General features: G+C 41.9%; 2 protein-coding genes across 7 annotated transcripts in view; one reads left to right on the top strand and one right to left on the bottom strand.

The window, feature by feature from the left end:
- Window positions 1-12,364: 12,364 nt before the first annotated feature.
- Window positions 12,365-13,006, bottom strand: LOC115841473 (small ribosomal subunit protein eS6-like). Its single transcript, XM_060304502.1, has one exon. The coding sequence runs from the start codon at window positions 13,004-13,006 to the stop codon at window positions 12,365-12,367; it is 642 nt and encodes a 213-aa protein (XP_060160485.1).
- A 6,657-nt stretch (window positions 13,007-19,663) lies between these two features.
- MSANTD2 (Myb/SANT DNA binding domain containing 2) overlaps window positions 19,664-23,726 on the top strand; it is a 28,694-nt gene continuing 24,631 nt past the window's right edge. For 3 of the 6 annotated variants that reach the window (XR_011377638.1, XM_030840097.2, XM_060304229.1), the window contains exon 1: window positions 19,664-20,541. Coding sequence is in view for 5 of the 6 variants with exons in the window: in XM_030840097.2 (XP_030695957.1) it covers window positions 19,780-20,541 (762 nt within the window). In the remaining variant the exon portion in view is untranslated. The remainder of the gene's footprint in view (window positions 20,542-23,726) is intronic. The other 3 variants (XM_060304230.2, XM_030840070.3, XM_030840060.3) reach the window with 3 other exon arrangements.

Below are 23,726 nucleotides of genomic sequence, written 5' to 3'. Positions count from 1 at the left end.
TGGGCAGTTCCCTACCACTGTAGCAGGTCCCTTGGTGGCCTAAAATGTTTATAGATATCTGTGCTAAAGACAGAGACTATGAGAAAAAAAATAATTGCAACAGTACATATTTGGTTGTTTTGGGTTTTTTTTTCTATGTGGATTGTTAACAGAGTCAGTCAAAACATATTTATGGCATGCCTGCAGGGCACATTGCATGGTACGTCACCCCTCATTGAAAATCCATTAAAACAATTGCCAGGCCATGCTAGGAAACTTTTCTTCACAAAGGAATTTGCTTTAGTTGCTGGATTAGCAGGAACTAATTTGAGATGCAAAACTAACAACCCCCTTTGTACTAGGAAGCCCTTATGTAAACTGTCACATACTACAAATAATATATGTGTATTTATTCGTACCTGTGTCTGAGTATATGGACTTAAAAGCTACAAACCTAATGGGATAGTGATATAAGGGGAAAATAATTTTAAAAGTTAGTGAATCATCTACTAATGCTGCAAAGTTAAATGTTTACCTGGGAGGTTGTGCCCTGGTTATAGGCCATTAACGACCATCAAAAAATAAAATCATGTTCACATCTATCACACTTACGGAATGTCATATTGTCTTGACTCTCATACGAAGCAGCTAGGTTCAAAAAACCCCACTTTTATTGAGATACTGTTGATCAATGCAAATAGTGAGACTCATTCAAACCAACATTTGGTCTTTGAAATTAATTTATAAACATAAGGAGATTTCATAAGTTTGTTTATTGCTTTTCCCCACTACTAACTGTAACAACCTTTATTAGCATATTACATACACACAGTTGGTTCTGTCTTCTTTCAATTATTTGTTCAACAAGGAATTTTCATTACCTACTTAAGGCACTGAAACAGAACGTACCCCCATATCTTGCAAAGCCCAAGTTATCTAGTAGAGAGATGCAGTTTGAGGGAGTTGCGGCATCTTGTTAATGGTGCCCAGTTGTAGTGGGAAGCCCCACTATTGCTACTCCTGTCCCATGTTTCCAGTTCCAAATCTTCTCTGCAACCAGTGTCCAACCCAAGACCCTCTACTGAATCCCCTACCTACTTCAGGACAGAAGGAGAGAGAAAGAGTAGACTTGGGCAGAGAGCCTTACTCTTAAGAGAAGAACACACTTTCCATCAAATGGTAGAACTGTGGTGACTGACACAAGGAAAGTAATATAGGTTTAAAGCATAAGCTGAGGTCATACAGTCCCAGCATCAAAGTTTAGATTCATCATTTACCAGTGATCAGGTTTTGGGAAAGTAACTTAACTGCTCTGAGCTAAGGCTAAACATCTCACTTATAACGTGACAATAAGATAATGCATGTAAAATGCTTAGTATAGTGTCTACCAGAATGCATCAGTGAATGGAAGTTCTTGGTATCCACCAAAGCTCTGTGAGAGTAGAAAACTACTTCACCTCTGATGCTTCAGGTGGCTTCTGGCCGACCTTCACCTGTGATCTAGAGAGTATGTACGGGGAATTCCCTGGTGGTCCAGTGGTTAGGACTTGGCGCTTTCATTGCTAGGGCCTGGGTTCAGTCCCTGGTCAGGGAACTAAGATCCTGCAAGCTGCGTGGCCAAATTAAAAAATAATAATAAAATGTAAAAAGAGAGTGAGAGAGAGAATGTATGCACTTGCAGTACGGCAGAGCTCACTGATCTGTCAGTAAGCCAGGGTACTGCATCATGGGAACATTCGATTTGGGAAAAAGCTCTGTTTGGGGCTAGGAGTCATAGATGAGCAAGACTCTTTTCTTTTTTTCTAATTATTTTTCTAATTATTGGTAGGTTAGTTTGGAACTTCCAGAGATAGACGCTGAGACGAGGATTAGAGTGCAAGGAGTTTACCTGGGGAAGAGGACCACCAGTAGGGAAATAGAGGTGTTTAAAAAAAAGGAAGGAGGGCGATAAAGGGTGAGCGTGGGCAACTGGGGTTTAATCCCGTCAGGGAGCCCTGGGAGATGGTGTAGGACACACCTCAGAGCTACCCCACAGGGAAGAGCAAGGATGTTGGGATATTTATTTACCAACTCTCCATCATTGGTTAAGATCTGCTTCTGGGAACATTAACTGTTACAGGCACAGCCATGCAGCAGAACCCTGGAGGTCTACACTACAGTTTTCCCAGTGGAGCTTGCAAAAACTCTACATGGCATATACATGTACAACTAACACCACTAGCACCAAGGAATCTACTGGTCATAGGGCCAGGCAGCAAGGCCACTTAAACGGTACCCAGAACCTGCTACAGAGTTTGCCCTTGCTCTGGCCCCCCTCATAATGTGTGACCTTTAAAGTCACTAATACATAGATTGGAGTGGTATTCCCTAACGTGGTATATGCTGTCTCCAAAATCCCAAGAAGCCTACCAGATCTACACCTCCATGTGGTAGGTGGAGCAAGGTACAGGAACTTGTCCTCAAGCTTGGAGTGGACCTCTTGGGCATGCCCCAGACAACCGGACCCTACTAGCTACCAGGCAGCCCCCCAATCATTTTAGGGTGTATATCCTCCCTGCTGGTATTCAACTGATCCAATTAACTCAATGCTATCAAAATAGGGGAACTTTTTTTTTTTTTTTTGCGATACGTGGACCTCTCACTGTTGTGGCCTCTTCCGTTGCGGAGCACAGGCTCCGGACGCGCAGGCTCAGCGGCCATGGCTCACGGACCCAGCCGTTCCGCGGCATGTGGGATCTTCCCGGACCGGGGCACGAACCCGCGTCCCTGCATCGGCAGGCGGACTCTCAACCACTGCGCCACCAGGGAAGCCCAAAATAGGGGAACTTTGTGCTGTTTCGTGTCACGTATACCAAGACAATCAAGGTCTCTGGGGGCAATAATTTGGAGCTACTGCGGGAAAGCATCCTGAAGATTCTCAGAAGCCCTTGCTGAGAGTCCTTTAGGCATTTACCTTAAATCATTCAGGAGTCTTACAAAGGTTCTCACAGCCACACCCTTGATTTGATTTTTGGCCTTGGACTCTTTCAATGCTGAGAAATATTAATGAGCTGGGAAAACAGGGGTTAAGAGACAGTTATATCAGCCAAACCAGCAAATCCTTGTGCTTCTGCATCCCCTCCAGATTCTGCTTGTAAATTGCATGGTGCCTTCTTTCGCTCACCCTTCTCTTCCTGTGCGTTATTATGCTCCGTCAGAAGAAACCAAAGGGCACTTTCAACGTTCTGTCTGGAGATCTCTTTATCGTATATTTTAAAGTTTATTACGTACACTTCTTATCTTTCAAGTTTCCACAGGCAACATTTTGGCAATTATTCCATCATACATAACACGTGTTGTCCTTTCTCCAGCCTCTAATAACTATTTTCTTACTGCTTTCTCAGCCTCCAGCAACTGTTTGTTCACCATTCCTCCAGGCTTTGCTAACAGCATCTTTGGTGTTTTTCCAGCTTCTAACCACCAACTGGTCCAAGGGCAGAATTCCAAGAGCATGAGAGGTTAGGCTCTGGAACCCTTCTGCTACATTTTATTGCAAGCAAGCCCCAGGGCAATTCCAGATTCAAAGAGTGGGGAAAACAGATTCATCTCTTAATGGAAAGCATTGTAAAATATTGTGACAGTGTTTTTCAATATACAGCAGACATCTTTACACTAACCAGTGGATACATTTTTAGAATAAATTCCTAAAAGTGAACTTGCTGAGTCAAATGCAAATATGCATTTGTAAAATGTTGCCAAGCCCCCTTCACAGAGGTTATACCAATTTTGAATCTCCCCAGCAACATAAGAGGGTGCCAGATGAGGTTTCCCCAGATCTCACAGCACCATGTGTTATCCAAATTTTTTTCTCTGCCAATCTGACAGGTAAATATGACATCTTCTTGTCGTTTTAATTTGTATTTTGCATATTATGAGTGAGACTGGGAATATTTTATTTGCTTAAGAGCCAATTGTATTTTTTTTCTTGAAACTGACTATTCGTATGTTTGCCATTTTCCATTTGCTTTGTAGGCTTGGCTTACCATCTTTCAATGCACTCAAGAACTTTCATATGTTAGTAGTGTGATACAATTCTGGGACAGGCTCTCTCAAGTCTCTGAACTGAAAGTTTCCTTACCTACCTAATTTTGGTCTTTCTGAGGGTAATGAATTCTCTCCTCCCCTGGGAAAGGCCAATAGTATGAGACCATTATGAGCTCTAAGGGAATATGTGGTTCTCTAACTGGCGAAGACCTGGGTTTCTAGAGATTTTCCCCCAAATTTCACTGCCCCCAAAGAAGAAAGTCACATATGTGGAAGAGGATACTGAGTCCTAAGTCTGGAGGAACCCAGTTGCCTTTAATTTCCTAACAAGGGCTTAGGCAGAACTGATCAGAAAGATACCCCTGCTTACGTGTTATAATTGACTTCTGTAGTTTGTGGGTGCTACTATAAAGAGTTCTGTGTTGAAGTAGAACACCTGTGTTTGAGTCTAGTGACCTTTGAGTCTCAAACACCTGTGTTTGAGTCTAGTGGGCAAGTGTCTCCCCTTCCCTTCAGTTTCTTTGCTTCTAAAAGGAAGATGATATTACCTGTTTAGAAACTCAGATTTGAAATTTGCCAAGGTAAGTTGTACAAATATGTGGTGTTATGATGTTCACCTAGAGCCACTGGGTACCATCCAGGATCTAATGCAGGCTGTGGAAACTCAGTAGTTCTAAACCATCATTGCCTGCGGGACACCACTATTTCTCGCAACCTGAGATACTAGATATTGTTGCCTAAATTCTTCTAATGCTACTGTTAGAGCCAACCGAGGTTAAGAGCACAGACCTCCAGACTGCCAAGTGTGCCTGAGACTAGGCACCAACTGCAAGTTCAGGGATCCCTAGGGCCACCCTTACTTCAGACCAGCTAGGAAGCTTCCATGACCACCTTCAGGTTTCATCCTTTGCTACAATGACTCAACGGACTCAGGAAGTAGTTTTGTTACAATAAAAGGATACAAATTAGAACCAGTCAAAGGAAGAGATACATATGGCAGAATGTAGAACTGAGAGGGTTCCAAATGCAAACGTTTGTGTCCTCAAGAATGAGTTTCTCTCATGGCTTCAATGTGTGGTAATATGCAGAATATTGCCAACATAAGAAGCTCATCCACACCAGTCCCTCCCATCAGGAAGCTTGCACAAACCTCTTAGATAGCCTCATCCACCAGAGGGCAGACAGCAGAAGCAAGAAGAACTACAATTCTGCAGCCTGTGGAAGGGAAACCACATTCACAGAAAGACAGACAAAATGAAAAGGCAGAGACTTTGTACCAGATGAAGGAACAAGATAAAACCCCAGAAAAACAACGAAATGAAGCGGAGATAGGCAACCTTCCAGAAAAATAATTCAGAATAATGATAGTGAAGATGATCCAGGACCTCAGAAAACGAATGGAGGCAAAGATCGAGAAGATGCAAGAAATGTTTAACAAAGACCTACTAGAATTAAAGAACAAACAAATAGACATGAACAATACAATAACTGAAATGAAAAATACACTAGAAGGAATCAATAGCAGAATAACTGAGGCAGAAGAACGATAAGTGACCTGGAAGACAGAATGGTGGAATTCACTGCCACGGAACAGAATAAAGAAAAAAGAATGAAAAGAAATGAAGGCAGCCTAAGAGACCTCTGGGACAACATTAAATGCAGCAACATTTGCATTTATAGGGGTCCCAGACAGAGGAGAGAGAGAGAGAGAAAGGACCTGAGAAAATATTTGAAGAGATTATAGTCGAAAACTTCCCTAACATGGGAAAGGAAATAGCCACCCAAGTCCAGGAAGTACAGAGAGACCCAGGCAGGATAAACCCAAGGAGAAACACGCCAAGAGACATAGTAATCAAATCGACAAAAATTAAAGACAAAGAAAAATTATTGTAAGCAACAAGGGAAAAACGACAAATAACATACAAGAGAACTCCCATAAGGTTAACAGCTGATTTCTCAGCAGAAACTCTACAAGCCAGAAGGGAGTGGCATGATATATTTAAAGTGATGAAAGGGAAGAACCTACAATGAAGATTACGCTACCTGGCAAGGATTTCATTCAGATGTGATGTAGAAATCAAAAGCTTTACAGACAAGCAAAAGCTAAGAGAATTCAGCACCACCAAACCAGCTCTACAACAAATGCTAAAGGAACTTCTCTAAGTGGGAAACACAAGAGAAGAAAAGGGCCTACAAAATAAACCCATAAAATTAAGAAAATGGTAATAGGAACATACATATTGATAATTACTTTTAACATGAATGGATTAAATTCTCCAACCAAAAGACACAGGCTCGCTGAATGGATACAAAAACAAGACCTATATATATATGCTGTCTACAAGAGACCAACTTCAGACCTAGCGACACATACAGACTGAAAGTGAGGGGATGGAAAAAGATATTCCATGCAAATGGAAATCAAGAGAAAGTTGGAGTAGCAATACTCATATCAGATAAAATAGGCTTTAACATAAAGAATGTTACAATAGACAAGGAAGGACACTACATAATGATCAAGGGATCAATCCAAGAAGAAGATATAACAATTATAAATATATATGTACCCAACATAGGAACACCTCAATACATAGGGCAACTGCTAACAGCTATAAAAGAGGTAATCGACAGTAACATAATAATAGTGGGGGACTTTAACACCTCACTTACACCAATGGACAGATCATCCAAAATGAAAAAAATAAGGAAACAGAAGCTTTAAATGACACAATAGACCAGATAGATTTAATTGATATTTATAGGACATTCCATCCAAAAACAGCAGATTACACTTTCTTCTCAAGTGCGCACAGAACATTCTCCAGGATAGATCACTTCTTGTGTCACAAATCAAGCCTCAGTAAATTTAAGAAAATTGAAATCATATCTAGCATCTTTTCTGACCACAATGCTATGAGATTAGAAATCAATTACTGGGGAAAAAATGTAAAAAACACAAACACATGGAGGCTAAACAATACATTACTAAATAACCAACAGATCACTGAAGAAATTGAAGAGGAAATCAAAAAATACCTACAGACAAATTATAATGAAAACACGACGATCCAAACCTATGGGATGCAGCAAAAGCAGTTCTAAGAGGGAAGTTTATAGCAGTACAAGCCTACCTCAAGAAACAAGAAAAATCTCAAATAAACAATCTAACCTTAAACCTAAAGGAGCTAGAGAAAAGAGAACAAACAAAACCCAAAGTTAGTAGAAGGAAAGAAATCATAAAGATCAGAGCAGAAATAAATGAAATAGATACAAAGAAAACAATAGCAAAGATCAATAAAATTAAAAGCTGGTTCTTTGAGAATAAACAAAATTGATAAAACTTTAGCCAGACTCATCAAGAAAAAGAGGAAGAGGACTGAAATCAATAAAATTAGAAATGAAAAAGGAGAAGTTACAATGGACACCACAGAAATACAAAGCATCCTAAGAGACTACTACAAGCAACTGTATGCCAACAAAATGGACAACGTGGGCTTCCCTGGTGGCGCAGTGGTTGAGAGTCCACCTACCAATGCAGGGGACACGGGTTCATGCCCCGGTCCGGGAAGATCCCACATACCGCGGAGCGGCTAGGCCTGTGAGCTACGGCCGCTGAGCCTGCGCGTCCGGAGCCTGTGCTCCACAACGGGAGAGGCCACAACAGCGAGAGGCCCGCGTACCGCAAAAAAAGGAAAAAAAAAAAAAAAAGGACAACCTGAAAGAAATAGACAAATTGGTATAAACTTCCAAGACTGAACCAGGAAGAAACAGAAAATATGAACAGACCAATCACAAGTAATGAAATTGAAACTGTAATTTAAAATCTTCCAACAAACAAAAGTCCAGGACCAGATGACTTCACAGGTGAATTCTATCAAACATTTAGAGAAAAGCTAACACCCATCTTTCTCAAACTCTTCCAAAAAATTGCAGAGGAGGGAACACTCCCAAACTAAATCTATGAGGCCACCATCACCCTGATACCAATACCAGACAAAGATACTACAAAAAAAGAAAATTACAGACCAATATCACTGATGAATATAGATGCAAAAATCCTCAACAAAATACTAGCAAACAGAATCCAACAACGCATTAAAAGGATGATACACCATGATCAAGTGGGATTTATCCCAGGGATGCAAGGATTCTTCAATTTATGCAATTCAATTAATATGATACACCATATTAACAAATTGAAGAATAAAAACCATATGATCGGGCTTCCCTGGTGGCGCAGTGGTTAAGAATGTGCCTGCCAATGCAGGAGACAAGGGTTTGAACCCTGATCCGGGAAGATCCCACGTGCCTCAGAGCAACTAAGCCCGTGCCCCACAACTATTGAGCCTGTGCTCTAGAGCCCTCGAGCCACAACTACTGAGCCCGTGTGCTACAACTACTGAAGCCTGTGTGCCTAGAGCCCATGCTCCACAACAAGAGAAGCCACCGCAATGAGAAGCCTGTGTACCACAAACGAAGAGTAGCCTCCCACTTGCAGCAACTAGAGGAAAGCCTGCGAGCAGCAGCGAAGACCCAATGCAGCCAAAAATAAATAAATAAATTTATTTTAAAAAAAATACAGGGCTTCCCTGGTGGCGCAGTGGTTGGGAGTCTGCCTGCCGATGCGGGGGACGTGGGTTCGTGCCCCGGTCCGGGGGGATCCCGCGTGCCGCAGAGCGGCTGGGCCCATGAGCCATGGCCACTGGGCCTGCGCGTCCGGAGCCTGTGCTCCGCATCGGGAGAGGCCGTGGCAGTGAGAGGCCCGCGTACCGCAAAAAAACAAAAACAAAAACATATGATCATCTCAATAGATGCAGAAAAAGCTTTTGACAAAATTCAACACCCATTTACAATAAAAACTCTCCAGAAAGTGGTCATAGAGGGAAACTACCTCTACATAATAATGGCCATATATGACAAACCCACCGCAAACATCATTCTCAATGGTGAAAAACTGAAAGCATTTCCTTTAAGTTCAGGAACAAGACAAGGATGTCCACTCTCGCCACTATTATTCAACATACTTTTGGAAGTCCTAGCCACGGCAATCAGAGAAGAAAAAGAAATAAAAGGAATACAAATTGGAAAAGAAGAAGTAAAACTGTCACTGTTTTACTATACATGGAGAATGACATGATACTATACATAGAGAATCCTAAAGATGTCACCAGAAAATTAGTAGAGCTAATCAATGAATTTGGTAAAGTTGCAGGTTACAAAATTAATGCACAGAAATCTCTTGCATTCCTATACACTAATGATGAAAAATCTGAAAGAGAAATTAAGGAAGCACTCCCATTTACCATTGCAACAAAAAGAATAAAATACCTAGGAATAAACCTACCTAAGGAGACAAAAGACCTGTATGCAGAAAACTATAAGACGCTATGAAAGAAATTAAAGATGAAAGCAACAGATGGAGAGATATACCAACAGATGGAGAGATATACCATGTTCTTGGATGGGAAGAATCAATATTGTGAAAATGAGTGTACTACCCAAAGCAATCTACAGATTCAATGCAATCACTATCAAATTACCAATGGCATTTTTTACAGAACTAGAACAAAAAATCTTAAAAATTGTATGGAGACACAAAAGACCCCAAATAGCCAAAGCAGTCTTGAGGGAAAAAAATGGAGCTGGAGGAATCAGACTCCCTGACTTCAGACTATATTACAAAGCTACAGTAATCAAGACAATATGGTACTGGCACAAAAACAGAAATATAGATCAATGGAACAGGATAGATAGCCCAGAGATAAAACTACACACCTATGCTCAACTAATCTACAACAAAGGAGGCAAGGATATACAATGGATAAAAGACAGTCTCTTCAATAAGTTGTGCTGGGAAAACTGGACAGCTACATGTAAAAGAACGAAATTAGAACACTCCCTAACACCATACACAAAAATAAACTCAAAATGGATTAGGGGCCTAAATATAAGACTGGACACTGTAAAACTCTGAGTGGAAAACATAGGAAGAACACTCTTTGACATAAATCACAGCAAGATCTTTTTTGATCCACCTCCTAGAGTAATGGAAATAAAAACAAAAATAAACAAATGGGACCTAATGAAACTTAAAACCTTTTGCAAAGCAAAGGAAACTAGAAACAAGATGAAAAGACAACCCTCAGAATGGGAAAAAATATTTGCAAATGAATCAATGGACAAAGGATTGATCTCCAAAATATATAAACAGCTCATGCAGCTCAATATTAAAAAAACAAACAACCCAATCCAAAAATGGGCAGAAGACCTAAACAGACATTTCTCCAAAGAAGACATACAGATGGCTAAGAAGCACATGAAAAGATGCTCAACATCACTAATTATTAGAGAAATGCAAATCAAAACTACAATGAGGTATCACCTCACACCAGTTAGAATGGGCATCATCAGAAAATCTACAAACAGCAAATGCTGGAGAGGGTGTGGAGAAAAGGGAACTCTCCTGCACTGTTGGTGGGAATGTAAATTGATACAGCCACTATGGAGAACAGTATGGAGGTTCCTTAAATAACTAAAAATAGAATTACCATATGACCCAGCAATCCCACTACTAGGCTTATACCCAGAGAAAACCATAATTCAAAAAGACACATGCACCCCAATGTTCATTGCAGCACTGCTTAAAATAGCCAGGTCATGGAAGCAACCTAAATGCCCATCGACAGACAAATGGATAAAGAAGATGTGGTACATATATACAATGGACTATTACTCAGCCATAAAGAGGAACAAAATTGGGTAATTTTTAGAGATATGGATGGATCTAGAGACTGTCATACAGAGTGAAGTAAGTCAGAAAGAGAAAAACAAATATCGTATATTAATGCATATATGTGGAATCTAGAAAAATGGTACAGATGAACTGGTTTGCAAGGCAGAAACAGTGACATAGATGTAGAGAACAAACATATGGACACCAAGGGGGGAAAGGCGGGGGGATGAACTGGGAGATTGGGATTGACATATACACACTAATATGTATAAAATAGATAACTAATAAGAACCTGCTGTATAAAAAAATGAATACAATAAAATTCAAAAAAACATTCAAACAAAAATAGAAGTTCATCCACATGCTTTGTATATTCAAGAAACAGGAATAAGGCTGGTGTGACCGGAGCTGGGAGCAGCAATAGGAGATGAGGTCAGAGAGGTAACTGGATGGAAGCAGGAAGACCACTTAAGCAGTTCTCTAAATAATCTAGGCAAGAGATAATGATGACTTGGAACTAATACTACTGATATATTATTTCACTAAACTCCGTAGTTTACATTAGAATTGGTTCTTTGTGCTGTAGAGTTGTATGGGTATTGACAAATGTATAATGTCACGTATGCATGTGTGTATGTCAGTATCATACAGAATCGTTTCACTGCCCTAAAAATCCCCCCTGCTCTATGTATTCTTCCTCCTTCCCTTCCCGCCCAACCTCTGGCTGCCACTGATTTTTTTTTTTTACTGCTTCCATAGTTTTTCCTTTTCCAAAATATCATATAGTTGGAATCACACAGTATGTAGCCTTTCTGATTGGCTTCTCTCACTTAGCAATATGCATTCCTCCATGCCTTTTCATGGCCTTTATTCGTTGAATAGTATTCCATTGCATGGATGTACCACAGTTTGTTTTTCCATTAACCTGTCGAAGGACTTTCTGGGTGCTTCCTGTTTTTGACAATTATGAATAAAGCTATTATAAACATTCATTTGCAGGTTTTTGTGTGGACATAAGCACTATTGCTGGATTGTGTGGTAAGACTATGTTTAGCTTTGTAAGTGGTTGAACCATTTTGCATTCCCACCAGCAATGAGTCAGAGTTCCTGTTGCCCCACAGCCTTGTCAGCATTTGACCTTGTCAGTGTTTTAGATTTTAGCCATTTTAATAGTTGTGTGGTAGTATGTCATTGTTGTTTCAATTTGCAATTCCTCAATAACATATGACATTAAGCATATTTTAATATACGTATTTCCATCCATATATCTTCTGTAGTGAAGTGTCCATTCAGATCATTTGTCTTTTTTTGTTTGTTTGTTTTTTCGGTACGCGGGCCTCTCACTGCTGTGGCCTCTCCCGTTGCGGAGCACAGGCTCCGGACGCGCAGGCTCAGCGGCCATGGCTCCCGGGCCCAGCCGCTCCGCGGCATGTGGGATCTTCTCGGACCGGGGCATGAACCCGTGTCCCCTGCATCGGCAGGCGGACTCTCAACCACTGCGCCACCAGGGAAGCCCAGAGCATCTCGTTTTTGACTGGACTCAGACTTAGAAGTAGAAGCTCTCAGGGCGGACAGCCTCTGTCTCACGACAATCTGTTCCTGGCGTTTTTCTTTGGGCTCCTTCATTCTTTAGGCCAAAAGTTTAGCATATTCTGTAGCCTCTTCCTTATTCTTCTTAGTATGCTGTTTCTTCAGAGCAATACACCTATGTTTATGTTGCAGAACACGTGGAGTAACAAGACGCTGAATTTTAGGTGCTTTGGTCCTAGGTTTCTTACCTTTGTTTAGGGGCTTTCTCAAAACGTACGGATGGACATCATGCTCTTTAGAGAGATTGAAAAGTTTGCAGATTCTCCAAGTTCTTTTGGGCCCCAGGCGACGAGGCACAGTAGTATCAGTGAGTCCAAGAATATCCTTCTCCCCTTTTTTTACGCTGACCAAATTGAGAACACTCAGATTGGCATCCACAATGCAACCCCGTACAGATTTGTGCTTTCTTTCTCCAGTCCTCCTCGGTCTGTAACAGGAATGCCCCTTATTCAGTGGCAGGCAGACTCGGCCATTGGTCAAGACACACTGCTTCGTGGGGGAAGCTTGTTTGTCGTTCCCCCCACTGATTCGGACCACATAACCCTTCCATTCTTCACCCAGAGCGTCAGCAGCAACTTCCGTGGCCATATGCTTCTCATAAAAGGTATGAAGTTTTCGTTCATCATCCACTTCAATGAGCTTCCGGCAGTCAGTGGCCGGGAAAGAGATGTTCAGCTTCATCCTGAAGCAGCCGACTGCCTCCAAGGTGCCACAAAAAGAGCAGTCTATTATTCTTGATTAACAAAAAATAGTGTAAACATCTCTCGAAGTTAATTCATTTACTACATCATTTTTCTTGTCAGAATAATATTTCATGGAATGAATATAGCAGTGTTCATTTAACTGGTATCTTACTGCTGGGTTTATAGATCCATTCTAATTGTTGGTATTGCACACGGTGTAGAGGTGAACCATCTTGTAACTGAATCTTTGTGTGCAATCTTATTTTCTCAGTATACATTTCTAGAAGTGGAATAGCTAGATCAAGGAGTTCTTATGTTTTTTGAAGATTTTGTTATTTATTAAAATTGTTCTACAGGAAATTTCTCCCAGTTTATATTCTGATTAGCAGTACAGAGAAAGCATCTATTTCCCCAGTCTCTTAAGTAGGTATTATAAAATGCTTTAGAAATGGAAATAGCTTTCTTTTTTCTTCTGAATACAAAAATAACTCATGCTTATGCTATCATTTAAAGCTCTTTGCAAATTGAAAGGTTAAAAACAATATTTCGTTTTTTTAATTTGTATTTCTTCGATTGTTAATAAAGTTTAACACTTTGTCAAGAAAAATAACTTTAGTCCCGTTTAAATAACATTAATATAATGGCTATGTAATAAATGTGCCATGATAGTATTCATAAAACATCATTTGAATATTTGGTATTCACATAGTACTTTGCTGGGTATTACCTAAATATGTATAGAAGAGTCAATCGCTAACCACTAAGAAATCACAGTCCAAGAAAATCAACAGTCAACAAATGTTTATTGAGTGTCTACTATTTGCCTGGAACTATGTTTTTTTATAACAACTTTACTGAGATATAATTAACATACAATGAACTGTACATAGTTAAGTGTACAATTTGATAATCTCTAATGTATGCATGTACCTGTGAAACCATCACCACAATCACCTTGTTTCCTATCTCTTAGGTTCATTCTTCTTTGTTTTCTGATGTCCTTTGTCTTGAATACCACTGTTTCATATATTTTGTCTGGTTTTCTAGTTATTCAAGGGAGGAGGGTATATCTAGTCCCTACTGCTGCATCTTGGTTGATGATGAAAGCATGCCTGGACTATTCTAAGTGCTGGATCTAGTAGAGGGAACAAAATGGACAAAATCCTTGGCTTCAAACAGCCTACATTCTAGAGGGGGGTGGCAGACAATAAACATATGAAAAAACTTAATTTGCATAAATAAATGATTTCAGAAAATGTGTGTCAATAAAATAAGATGGTAATGTGATAGAGATGCAGTAAAGGCGTCTCTGGGGAGGTGACATTTGAGGAGATGACTTATGAGAAAGAGGCTGTCACTTGAAGAGCTAAGATAAGAGTGCTCCAAGATAAGGATATATGACAAGTCCAAGGGCCCCCAAACAGAAATAAGCTTGACTTACTTGATAGGACAGATACAAGGCCAGTGCAGTTGGAATGTATCTGAGATGGGAGATGAAGTTGGTGTGGTAGGTAGGCTGAGCTTAGAGTAAACGGGTCTTGTAGGTCAGTGCTCCAGTTACCAACTGCTGCATAGCACAGAACAACAACAATCGTGAACCATGCTCATGAAGCTGGGGGTGCCTGGGGTGAGCTAGGCGGCCCTTGCTAAGGGTCTTGTGTGGTTGCAGTCAGGTGGTGGCTCGGGCTGGGGTCATCTCAAAGCTTCTTCTTCCCCCTGTCGAGAGCCTGGGCTGTTTAGACAAATAACTGGAGGATGGAACATTCCTGGCTCCTGGGCGCACACTCTCTCTCTCTCTGGTATCTCCACATGGACTTAGGGTAGCCCAATTTTGTACATGGTGGCTAAAGGTTTTGAGAGCAAGTATATCAACAGAAACTGGAAGAAGCTTCAGGGTATTTCCAAACCTAGCTTTGAAGTCACACAATGTCACTCCCACCACATTTGGTTCATTGAGGTAGTCACAAAGATTCACCCAGGTCCAAGGGGAAGGAACATAAATTCTTCTTATTGGAAGAGCATCACATAATGTGTGGATATGTTCTTAAATCACCACACTCATGACAAAGAGTTTGGATTATATTTTTACAGTTTGGATTATATATTTTACAGAAGCCATTGGTGGGTTTTTAACGAGGGAATGATACACAATGATTTACAATTTTAAAAGACCAATCTGTCAGGATTATTTAGATGCAAAATCAGCATTCAAGCATCGATCGCATTATTATATACCAGCAAAAACAATTAGAAAATAAAATATGAAAACATAATACCATTTACAAGAGTGTTTTAAAAATACCAACTACCTAGGAATAAATCCAACAAAAAAATGTGTAAGACCTTTATGCAGAAAACTACAAACATTTTTTGAGAGAAACTAAAGACTAAATAAATGGATATACTATTTTCCAGGATTGTAAGACCAATTACTATAAAGATGTCAGTTTTTCTCAAATTGGTCCATAGTTTCAATGCAATAGCAATCAAAATACCCACAGCTTTTTCTGTAGAATTTGACAAGCTAATTCTAAAATGTATATGGAAATGTGAAGGATTAAGAATAGCAAGCCACTCTTGAAGAAGGAGGAGGAAGAAAGAAAGAGGAGGAGGGACTTTCTGTACTTGATATAGACTTATCATAAAGCCAGTGTGACCCACTATTAAGGCAGTGTGATATTGCCACAAGGAACACAAATAGAAAAATGGATACATGGACCAATGTAACAGAAGAGCCCAGAAATAGACCCATGCACATATGGACACTTGATTTATGTCAAAGAGACATAAATGCCTTTTTTTGGCATTGCAAAAAAAGAAAGGAAAGGATGGTCTTTTCAGTAAATGGAGTTGGAGTAATTGTGTATCCACATGGAAAGGAGGAAGGAAAGAAGGGAGGGGGAGGCATATACTCTACAGAAGTACTTGCACATATGCACTGGGAGACATGTACAAGAATGTTTGTAGCAGCGTTATTCATAACATCCTAATTTAGAGACAACCCAAAGATTCAACAGTAGGATGGATAAATAAAATGTGATATGTTCATAAAACAGATTATTTTACAGCAACAAAAATGAATAAACTGCAGCCTCATAGAGAATAGATGAATCTTAGTTAAAAACATAATATTGAATGAAAGAAGCCAGACACAGAATACATGTGATTTCATTTCCAAAAAATTCAAAACCAGGGAAAACTTTTAGCGATGTATCATCAAGTGATAAAACTATAAAGAAAGGCAAGTCAGGATAGTGACTTTATGAGGGAGATAGGGGTTAACATTGGGAAGGGATTGTAAGGTAGGGCTTCTAATGTGCTGGCTATATTCTATTTCCTGTATTGGGTGGTGGTTATATAGTATTTGTTTCATAATTCATATAGTAGTTGTACACGTATGTTTTATGTACTCCCCTATATGCACGTTATATTCCACAAGAAAAAAGTTTTAAAATACCAAGTTCACTCTGGCTACTGTGTAAGCAGGCAAGTATGCAAGTGGGAAGTCCAGTTGTCCAGTAGAGACATGATGGAGGCTTGGACCAGGGTTGAGAAGTAGTCAGATTTAGGAAATAGTTTAGAGGTACAGGTAACGGGACTTGATATGGAATTTGAAGGGCAAAAAGATAAAGCAACAAACACACTGACAGTCATAAAACACAGCAAGAGAGTATGCAACAGAATTAACTAAGCTTCTGAAACAGAGAACATTAATGTGAAGTGCTAAGTCGTGTGAATGGGTATTAGATGGAGGACTTCTGTCCAACAGATTAGGGAAGGCTTCATAGAAAAGCTGGGAAAACAAACACTTGACTCAGATTGTGGAGGAAACGGATAAGGGGTGATACGGTTAAAGGGAGTAGCGTATATTTACAGGTGGAAGATTTGTATTGTTGTGCACTCTTTGGCCCATTATTATACTTTTGAGACGTTTCATATATTATCTCTCAAATAAGATTTTATCTACTTATGACTACCATTTAGATCCACAATAAAAGGTGTAGCATATTACTTCAATCAGGACTCATTCCATAAGTCCTGATTAAACCATGAAGTCTTGAACAAGTATATCGCACAACTTCTGGAACCCAGGAGCGGCCACAGGAAGCCAACACGATGATCACATGGTCCTGGTGGACTATATAGCAGTGCCTCTGTACTATGGAACACATATTAATAGCTTTTACATTATTGGCTTCGTTTGAACTTCAGGGTGTTAACGGAAATTTTATTATTTTATTTTTAAAATATTTTTTAATATATTTATTTTTGGCTGCGTTGGGTTTTCGTTGCTGCGCACGGGCTTTCTCTAGTTGCGGCGAGCGGGGGCTACTCTTCGTTGTGGTGCGCGGGCTTCTCATTGCAGTGGCTTCTCTTGTCGCGGAGCACGGGCTCTAGGCGCGTGGGCTTCAGTAGTTGTGGCACGCAGGCTCAGTAGTTGTGGCTCGCGGGCTTAGTTGCTCGGCAGCATGTGGGATCTTCCCGGACCAGGGTTCGAACCCTTGTCCCCTGCACTGGCAGGCGGATTCTCAACCACTGCGCCACCAGGGAAGCCCAGAAATTTTATTTTTTTTTATTTTTATTTATTTATTTTTTTTGTGGTACCTGGGCCTCTCACTTTTGTGGCCTCTCCCGTTGCGGAGCACAGGTTCCAGACGCGCAGGCTCAGTGGCCATGGCTCACAGACCCAGCCGCTCCGCGGCATGTGGGATCCTCCCAGACCGGGGCACGAACCCATGTCCCCTGCATCGGCAGGCGGACTCTCAACCACTGCGCCACCAGGGAAGCCCAGAAATTTTATTTTTGATACAAGATTTTCTCATTGGATAGACTGATGGGTGTGGGAATAAAGGTGGGGTATATAGAAATAATGTCTAGAAACAGAAGTTTGTGGGAAGGGAGACTTCTCAGTCAACCCACTTCATCTAGGAAGGCTTCCTGAATGAGTCAGAGTTGATTTGAGAATCATCCAGAATTAACAGTAGAAGGAGGGAGGATTTTTTTTTTTCAGGCTTGTGGTAAAATGAGAGCGGGAGAAGCAATGATTTTAAAACTCCTTGCAGTTTCTGATTTCATTATGATTCTAGGCATGTCACTCCCGTTCATACACCTTATGACATTAAAAAACTTACTGTTGGGCTGAATGATAGTGAATTTTGCTTTGATAGGTGTTTGAGCTTCCACTAGAGCCCTTAAGAGAATTGGAAATGAGAACACTGAACCAGAAGTGGAGAGAAAGCGACAAAGGTAAGATTCTATTAATGAGAGTACAGGCAAAGTGAGATGACACTCACTTTGTGAGTGTGTGACACTCACAAAGTGAGATGAGCTAATGCTCATACATGTTTATGTGAACCAGGCACCATTCTAAGGGTTTTATCTGTATTAACACATTTATTCTCATGACAATACTGTGAGGTCATCCTCATTTTACAGATGAAGAAACCAAGGCCCTGAGAGGTTAGGCACATAAGTTGGCTGAGGTTGCAGAATTGGAATTTGAAGCCAGGTATTCTGACTCTAGATTTCATACACTTAACTGAGGTGCTAGACTATATCTTTTATTTAGTTATTTATTTTTGGAAGGATGTGAAATATTTATTTTTTAAATTTTTATTGGAGTATAGTTGCTTTACACTGTTGTGTTAGTTTTAGGTGTACAGCAAAGTGAATCAGTTATACATATACTATATATTTTTCTTAGAAAAAGAGGAAGAGATAGCATAAATGTTGGAATTTCTTTGTTTCTTCATATTGCTAACATAAACTACAGTGACATTTTAATATGACATACGGAGACAATTATCTCCTCTACTTCAACCCTATTGCTTATTCCTTTGGCTTTCCAATGACAACCATGTCATTCTCTGGAGTGATTCTGAGTTTAAAATGTAGCTGACCTTAGCTCTATTTTAAAAAAAAAAACCTAAAATATATTTGCTATTTAAAAAAACACTGCATAGCTTATTCATATTTGAACAAAAAAATCAGCTGGGGCCTTCAAGTTAAAGCTCCAAGATAAACAATTAGATTTTTGGCTTTGAAGAATATTGAAATACCTTACAGTGATGTATTGGACTTGGGGTGTTAATGTTCATTAAACTGCAGCATGTTATGGAGGTCCAAGCGCGCTTACCACTAATTACCGGAGGTCACAACAGCTGTCATAATTGACAGTTTTCTTTTTAGCCTCCTTACACTTGAGAGCATGAAACACTGTGGCAAAAACATGCAACTTCCAAATTAGGGCGGATGGATAATGGTATTGTAAAGTAACTTTTCTGCTGAGCTCGGGAGTTCCTACCTATTTAAGTTGTAGACAAACCGTGCAAGCGCAATAAAGACATCTAACTATTCTACAAATCGTCACACCCACCCAGATTAACTAGAAAATAGATCAGAACTGGAATCAGAGTTGCTCTTCAAATAATGCGCTTGGATTTCTTGAAAAGCTACGCCGCAGGAACTCTAACCCTGGTCCCCAAATGCTTTTTAAAATCTTCCCCAGAAACCCTCCCCCTGCAGCCTCGGCGCCTTCCTAGCTGTGCCCTGCGCAGGGCTCCCCAGCCTCCGCCCTGGACGTCAGCCTCTGCACCCCGAGGCCAGTTCCGAGTGGGGAGCGGCAGAGCGGAGGGAGAGGCGAGCGAGCGAGCGAAATGGTCAAGTCCTCCTTAACTCTGGGCCCCCTCGCGGGCCTCACCCCTCCTCCCAGGGGCTGAGATTGGAGAGGAAGTGGGAAGGCTTCAATCGGTTCCTCACACCAGCGCCCTCATGCCCCCACCCTACTCTTCGGCTCGGGGCTTCGGCGCGCCTCACCGCCGCCCCTCGCCCCGGGAGAGGAGCGGGCGGCGCGGCCGGGCTCGCGGTGAGAGGCCTGGGGCGGCAAGCGGCCTCCGTGGGGCCGCCAGAGCCCGCACCCGTCCGCCCGCTGGAGAGCCAGGCCCGAGGGCAGCCCCGGAGTCCGCGGAGGCCGGATGCGCGGGCGCGTCACTTCCGGGCGGTGCAGCGGCGGCCGCTTGGAAGATGGCTGCGCCCTGTGGCTCGGAGCTGCCCGCCAACTCGCCGCTAAAAATCCCGAAGATGGAGGTGCTCTCCCCGGCTTCTCCTGGTGGCCTAAGCGACGGAAATCCATCGCTCTCCGACCCTTCCACGCCTCGGGGTGCCTCCCCGCTCGGGCCGGGCAGTGCGGCGGGCTCGGGGGCAGCGGCGTCCGGGGGTCTCGGGCTGGGGCTGGGGGGCCGCAGCGCCGCCTCGTCCTCGGTCTCCTTCTCCCCTGGTGGCGGCGGTGGCGGGGCTGCGGCAGCCGCCGCCGCCGCCTGCCGAGGCATGTCGTGGACGCCGGCCGAGACGAACGCGCTCATCGCAGTGTGGGGCAACGAGCGGCTGGTGGAGGCGCGGTACCAGCAGCTGGAGGGAGCCGGCACGGTGTTCGGCAGCAAGGCCCCCGGGCCAGCCATGTACGAGCGCGTGTCCCGGGCCCTGGCAGAGCTGGGCTACGAGCGGACCCCGTCCCAGTGCCGGGAGCGCATCAAGGTAACCGGCCGCCCGGCCTGGGGCAGCGAACCAGAGGCAGAGAGAAGGCGGGGAAGCGGGCCTCGGGGGCGGGGGCCGGTCTGAGCGCAGGGCTCCCCTCCGGGGCCCGGTGGGCGATTCGCATCTCCTCCGCCTTTTTCTTCTCTCCCTGGGAAGGGGGCTTTTTTCCAGATGGCCGCCAGCCCGTAGGTTTCCTGAGTTTGAAGTTGGGCGTGCCTGCCGCCGCCCCTCTTTCTTGCCAATTGAGGATGTTCTTGCGCTCTGAAGTTGGTAGTTTCTCATTGTGCGGCGGGCGGCGGTCCCCGTGCTGCCCGCGCCTCTCGCCCCCACCGCCGGGGCCCCTCGCTTTGTTCTAGGCCGGGGGCTCCTAGGCAGAGGCTTACCGGCCGGGGCGGGATGGAGCAAGGGTAGAAGAGCGGGGCCGCTGAGCCCCCAGTTTAGGAATTTTCAAGTGAGTGGCAGGGGCAGAGCCGTACGAAAGGCGCCTTCGGACGATGGCCTTTGTGTCAGTCGTCTTGTTTCCGACTTGAGCTTGCTTCTAACTCGAAGGGCGACCAAGTCTTGAGATGCTTTGGAGAATGGGAAAGGCTCGGTTGTAGCCAGATAGTGTATTGCTTTCGTGGAGTTAGGAGCACACAGTTAGCCTGGCTGGTAGTTGGTCTGGAATTTGGAGTGTGATGCCTGCAGAGTTAGGTTGGTTTGAGGCCCTGCTATGTTTCTGACTAAACTCCTTGAAAGCCCGTTTTCCCCTGCTTTAGCTGTTGTGCCGGCTGCGGTGACAAGTAAAGTTCTCACTGTGCATTTGGCCATCCTTGTGTACCTGAATGTTTAAATACAGAGGCTTAATTTAGGCTAGAAATTTCACCTCCAGCCGGGTTATCGTTTTGCTCTTGCTACTGACTTTTAATCTAGGAGTTCAGATTTGTAGTCTTGGCAGATACGGAGTTGTTTTTTAGGTAAGCTGGTTCCCTCTTCACAGTGTCTGCTAAAAGATTCTGGTAGGATTCTTGCTCCCAGTTTTCACGGAACTCCTTCTTGTTCAGAGTTATAGTATCTGTGTGCTTCTGGCAGGGATGACACTTTTTGGGGAACTCCTTGGGGGGTAGAAACCCAGTAAGAACTATCATGCTCACACTAGAAAAGGACATTGCTCCAAAGTTCCAGAGATCTTGGCTCAAATAGTGTTCATCTGAGGACATTGTTGCTTAGAAAATTTGGTCCAGAGACCAAGATATTTCAAACCTATTAACTGTTGTTCAGGGAATTTGACACCCATTTCTCAATTACAAAATTAAATTGGTTTACCTGATAACACGTACCTCTGGGTTCCATTCCCCCCCCCCCGCCTTTTTTGAACAAGGATGTTATTAAAGTGATAGTTAATAGGTAGGATTAAAGTAGTAGCTAATAGTAGCCACTGTTCTCTGAATCTCACTTGTTGTTCTGTTCAAGGTTAAATTTGGGGGAGAGTTTTTGCATTGTACTGTTTAGCATCTATCCATGAACTTTTCTTGAGTTTAGAAGTGCACTTTAGGTATTTGTAATTTTTCTAGCTTTATTGATTTTTGTCCATAGAAATTTCCCAATCAAAAGGAAACAGTGTCTTATCCAAAACTCACTACTTATAAATCTCACTGATTATAAAATTGTTTCTCAAATAACCAGGAGATCTTTAGTTGGATTGCATCTTTGTCCGGTTATGAGAAACATAACCTAAAGCAAGGAAAGGAGATAAAGTGTCTCTGAAGAATTTTTAAAAGAGGATTGTCTTATCTGTCTCCAAACAGATAAGATCAAATTGACCTCAAGCTCTTTTGACTATTTTGAGACTATATAGATGATGGTGATGGGTTCTCTGATCCACAGCAGCAGTTGGCAAGGAGGGTAGATAACTGTTTTTTGTTTTCTTTTTTAAGTGCTCTACTCCTTAAGTCTGATTTCAGCCAAGGAACCAGACTTCTTCATTAACAATGTAGGTCTTTCCTGCTGGAATTATAAGCTCCGTAAGGACAAGTTCTGGTCTCTCTTATTCACAACAGTATTTCCAGTGCCTAGCACATAGTAGGCACTGGATACATATTTGTTAAGTTCACCAAATAAACTAAGTCTAGAAGGAGAATTTTGGAAAGTATAGAAATCTAGAGCAGTGTTACTCAAACTTTAACCCCAAAACATAGACTTTGAAAGCCAATTTGAAAAAACTGCATTAAAAACTAAGCTCTGTCCCTCCAGGAGGCTTAATATGAATGTAATCTTAAGCATAGAAGGACACGTAGTAGCTTTACACAGTTATGAGGTGGATGTCCAAGTACTCCAGATTACATTTATGAAAATAAAAACACAACCTTAGAAAATTCTCAGAGAATCCCAAACCCCTGAAACAAATCTTTCGATCCTAGTTTCAGAAATGCCAATTTAGAACAAGTAATTCAGAAATCTCCTTCACTTTATCGTGTTAATGAGAACTGCAAAAAGAAATTAAGTAATCCTTTTGCTTGAGAATTTGAAAAATAGAAACAAAGTAGTGCAGTAAGATATGGACCTGGAAACACATCTTGTATAGGCTAATGTAGCTCACTTAAGTGTGAACTCATGTCAGAGGCTCCCAGGGAAGGAACACCATGTGTGTCAATTACATTTCTGGTCAAATGTATTTAAATATCTATCAAAATTCAATTATGAAGACCCAGTAAATAATTTCTTCTAAATTTGAAAGGAAGCATGATACATAGTAACTTCAGTTTTTCCCTGAAACTTTCCCTTAATCATAGTTTCAATATATTGATGTAGCAGCCTTCACCTCATCATGTGAAGGCAACAGCAAGCTGAGTCCTGTCGCAGCCTCTTCGCAGACCACCTTCCTGAGTAACCTTAAAGCACGTCACTTCCAGTCTCTGGACTGTGCCTCAGTCCTCTTATCTATACAGTGAAAGTATTAAAGTTTTAAATATTGAAATTGAACTAATGACTCTTGGATTTTGCTACCAAAGTACTATTTTTAAATACTCTCCAAGCGAATATGTATATTTCTAAGCACACAGAATTTTAACTTAAAGTCAGATATAAACTTTTTTTTATTGCTGCAAAGACTTTCATTTTGAAGTCTGACATGTCCTGTTATTGGTATTTGTTCGGCCATCTGGATAAAATGGATGTGTTTGAGACTGCCTTGCTACACATGTTAT

The sequence above is a fragment of the Globicephala melas genome, chromosome 8, assembly GCF_963455315.2.
Source record: "Globicephala melas chromosome 8, mGloMel1.2, whole genome shotgun sequence".
Classification (NCBI taxonomy): Eukaryota; Metazoa; Chordata; class Mammalia; order Artiodactyla; family Delphinidae; genus Globicephala; species Globicephala melas.
Note: the sequence above shows the minus strand (reverse complement) of the source record. Positions and strands in the feature narration are given on the sequence as shown.